Source organism: Pelodiscus sinensis, chromosome 4 (assembly GCF_049634645.1).
Source record: "Pelodiscus sinensis isolate JC-2024 chromosome 4, ASM4963464v1, whole genome shotgun sequence".
NCBI classification, from domain to species: domain Eukaryota; kingdom Metazoa; phylum Chordata; order Testudines; family Trionychidae; genus Pelodiscus; species Pelodiscus sinensis.
Window position 1 is genome coordinate 132,889,417 of NC_134714.1, and position 2,918 is coordinate 132,892,334.

At 47.6% G+C, this 2,918-nt stretch overlaps 1 protein-coding gene across 1 annotated transcript; it reads left to right on the forward strand.

The window, feature by feature from the left end:
- The first annotated feature begins 1,610 nt into the window (after nt 1–1,610).
- Nucleotides 1,611–2,549, forward strand: LOC102449095 (olfactory receptor 8U9-like). The gene has a single exon (XM_006136542.3). The coding sequence runs from the start codon at nt 1,611–1,613 to the stop codon at nt 2,547–2,549; it is 939 nt and encodes a 312-aa protein (XP_006136604.2).
- The last annotated feature ends 369 nt before the right edge of the window (nt 2,550–2,918 follow it).

The window sequence follows — 2,918 nt, forward strand, 5'->3', positions numbered from 1 at the left end:
TACCTAGACACCTCCCATTACCTTGTTTAGGGTGGTTTGATCAAAATATCGCGATCCATCATGCTGCCATCCCGACCCGGTGCTGAATCTGGGTCAGTTTTTCCCTGTTGTCTATGGGGAGTGTGCTGGTACTGAGCTGTTTCTACAGTGAGATTTTCTCTTACCATCCTCCTGGAATGTTTATGTGCACAGCCTGTTCCCAGTACCTCCTAGGTATGTGTGTTTCTGTAATAACAGCAGCCTTGTCTTTGCCAAGTCTCTGTGAGCAGTATCTGCCTTTTGCTCGCAGTTTAGCTCTGCTTTATGTTAGCAAAGCATTGGCTGTTGTTCATGCCTTAGACCTCCCACCAGGCCTCCATTGTCAGGCCCTCTTACTACTACATGTGGGACACAAGAGATGTCCCAGGGAAGTTCTGCAGGATGACAGAGGGTCATGCCTCAGAGGGGATGGAGTCCAGCCTGGGAGCCGGGCCCATGACAGAGAAGGGGGGGACGTGGTACCTGGGGCATCCCTGTGTGTTTTGTTTCTGAGCTGGAATATTAACTTCTCAGACAAAAGATGTTGGTCTCACCAAACACACCCTTTCTGGGTCAGCTCTACACAGGACCCAGCTTGCACTGACAAGAGCAGAATAAAATATCCCTCAGGCTTGGACACTGCAACTCTGATAGAAATTGCATCATTTACTGACACAGGAGGAAAGAGGGAACCAAATTAATCCCCAGGGTATTAGCTCCACGGCTGAGGTTCACTGAGCTCATTAATTAGCTGTTGTGTCTCTGAGCTCAGGTATTCCCTGTGGCTTCAGAGATCATGTCCCATAGATCACGGATCTCGGTATAAAACTCCCAAGTGCACAAAGAGTCAGTTTCCGTCAATGGAGAAACGCCGCCACGTCTCTCTCTCCTGTCAGTAAGTACGTGCTGTTGTGCTTCATTAGAGGCACACACCCATACCAGCACTGTGATTGGCAGGCACAGAGTTGAAGTCCTCCAGCACTAAAACTCTCAGTCCTAGCTCCAATCCATTGACTTAAAGGAACAAAGCCTTTGTTTGGAAAATATTGACTATTGGGTATCACAGAAGCTGATGCCTTCCTGTGTGTCTCAGGGGTTTCATAGCGACTAATGTAAATGCCGCTATCAGATGCCAGAGAGTTTAATTATGACAGTGAGCAAATTTCACCCCAAACCAACATGCCGAACCACAGAGCTCCCCTTGCCCAAAGAGGGTGGAAGGACTGACACTCATTTTCTCACACGTGTTCTTCAGCTAAGGAACGATTTCATCACACTAAGATTGTTTCACCCTGATTCTTCCACAGCAGAGTCACAAGTCCCTGTTTGCTGCTCGGATCAGTGTACAGGAGTGTTTGTGGCCTGATTAGCCTGCGTATCCTTATATGGGTACAGTGTGTGAAACTAATCAAACAAGTGGATTGACCAGCTGTGAACATCTGGCTCTGAGGACCAAGTCCTTTCCTGCACTGGTGCCTATTAAGAAACTGATTTCCACTTTTCTGCATTTACTTCATTAGAGCTAACTTTAGTTTTCCCGAGCCTTCCACCTGCCCACTTCCCTGTAGCTGCCTGATCTCTGCTCAAAGGAGATGGAAGAGGGAAATCATTCGGTGGTGACTGAGTTCATTCTCTTAGGACTGACAGATCGTTCAGAGCTACAGGTCCCTCTGTTTGTGTTGTTCCTACTGATTTATGTTATCACCTTGGTGGGGAACGGGGGGATGATCTTGTTAATCACAATTGACCCCCGACTTCATACCCCCATGTACTATTTCCTCCGGAGTTTGTCTGTTTGTGATCTCTGCTATTCCTCAGTAATTGCCCCTAACATGCTGAAGAATTTCTTAGCCGAGAGGAAAAGCATTTCTTACGAGGCCTGCGCTGTGCAAATGTATTTCTCTGTATTACTTCCAGATGTTGAGTGTCTCTTGTTAGCTGTGATGGCCTATGACCGTTATGTGGCCATCTGTAACCCGCTGCACTATATGGTTACCATGTCCAGCCAGCGCTGTGACCAGCTGGTGGCTGGGGTGTGGGCTGTGGGGTTGGTGGATGCATTTATACTTACGTGTTGTACATTCCGTCTGTCATTCTGCCACTCCAACATCATCAGGCATTACTTTTGTGAAATGCCCCCACTGCTGGCACTCTCCTGCTCTGACACCCGCATCAGTGACATTGTGCAGTTGGCTTCTATGTGCTACACTGTAATACTCAGCGTTGTGATCATTCTCCTCTCCTATGTCTATATCTTCACCACCATCCTGCGGATCCGCTCTGCCGAGGGTCGGTACAAAGCCTTCTCCACCTGCGCTTGTCACTTGATCACAGTCGGAGTATTCTATTTCACTATCCTTTTCATGTATTTCCAACCCACCTACAGCCCTTCCGCAGACACCGACAAAGTTTCCTCAGTGTTCTACACACTGGTGATCCCCATGTTGAACCCCCTCATCTACAGCCTGAGGAACAGGGAGGTGAAGGACTCCCTGAGGAAAACCATGAACAAACTCCTAACCAGTCCCTGAAACTGTTCATCTCTGTGCTGGATGAGTGATGGGGAGTGGCAACAGGTGAATTCAGTTCCCAGCTCATAGTGATGTCATTTCATACAGCCCGTGGTGGTATTGATCATTATTATGTTGTTATTATACATGTGTCTGTATTGTAACAAGGGATGCGGGTACCTGCTGAGATCAGGGCTGCCTTCATCTATGCCTCTGGGTGTGTCTAGATAACATGATCTTTTTGAAAAAACTTTACCTGCGTCTAGACTCCCGCCATGTTCTTTGGACAGTCAATCGAAAGAACGAGGTGGTTTTGTCGACAGCGGTAAACCTCATTTTACGAGGAAGATCGCCTTTTTTGACAGACATCTGTCCAGAAAAGGTGTGTGT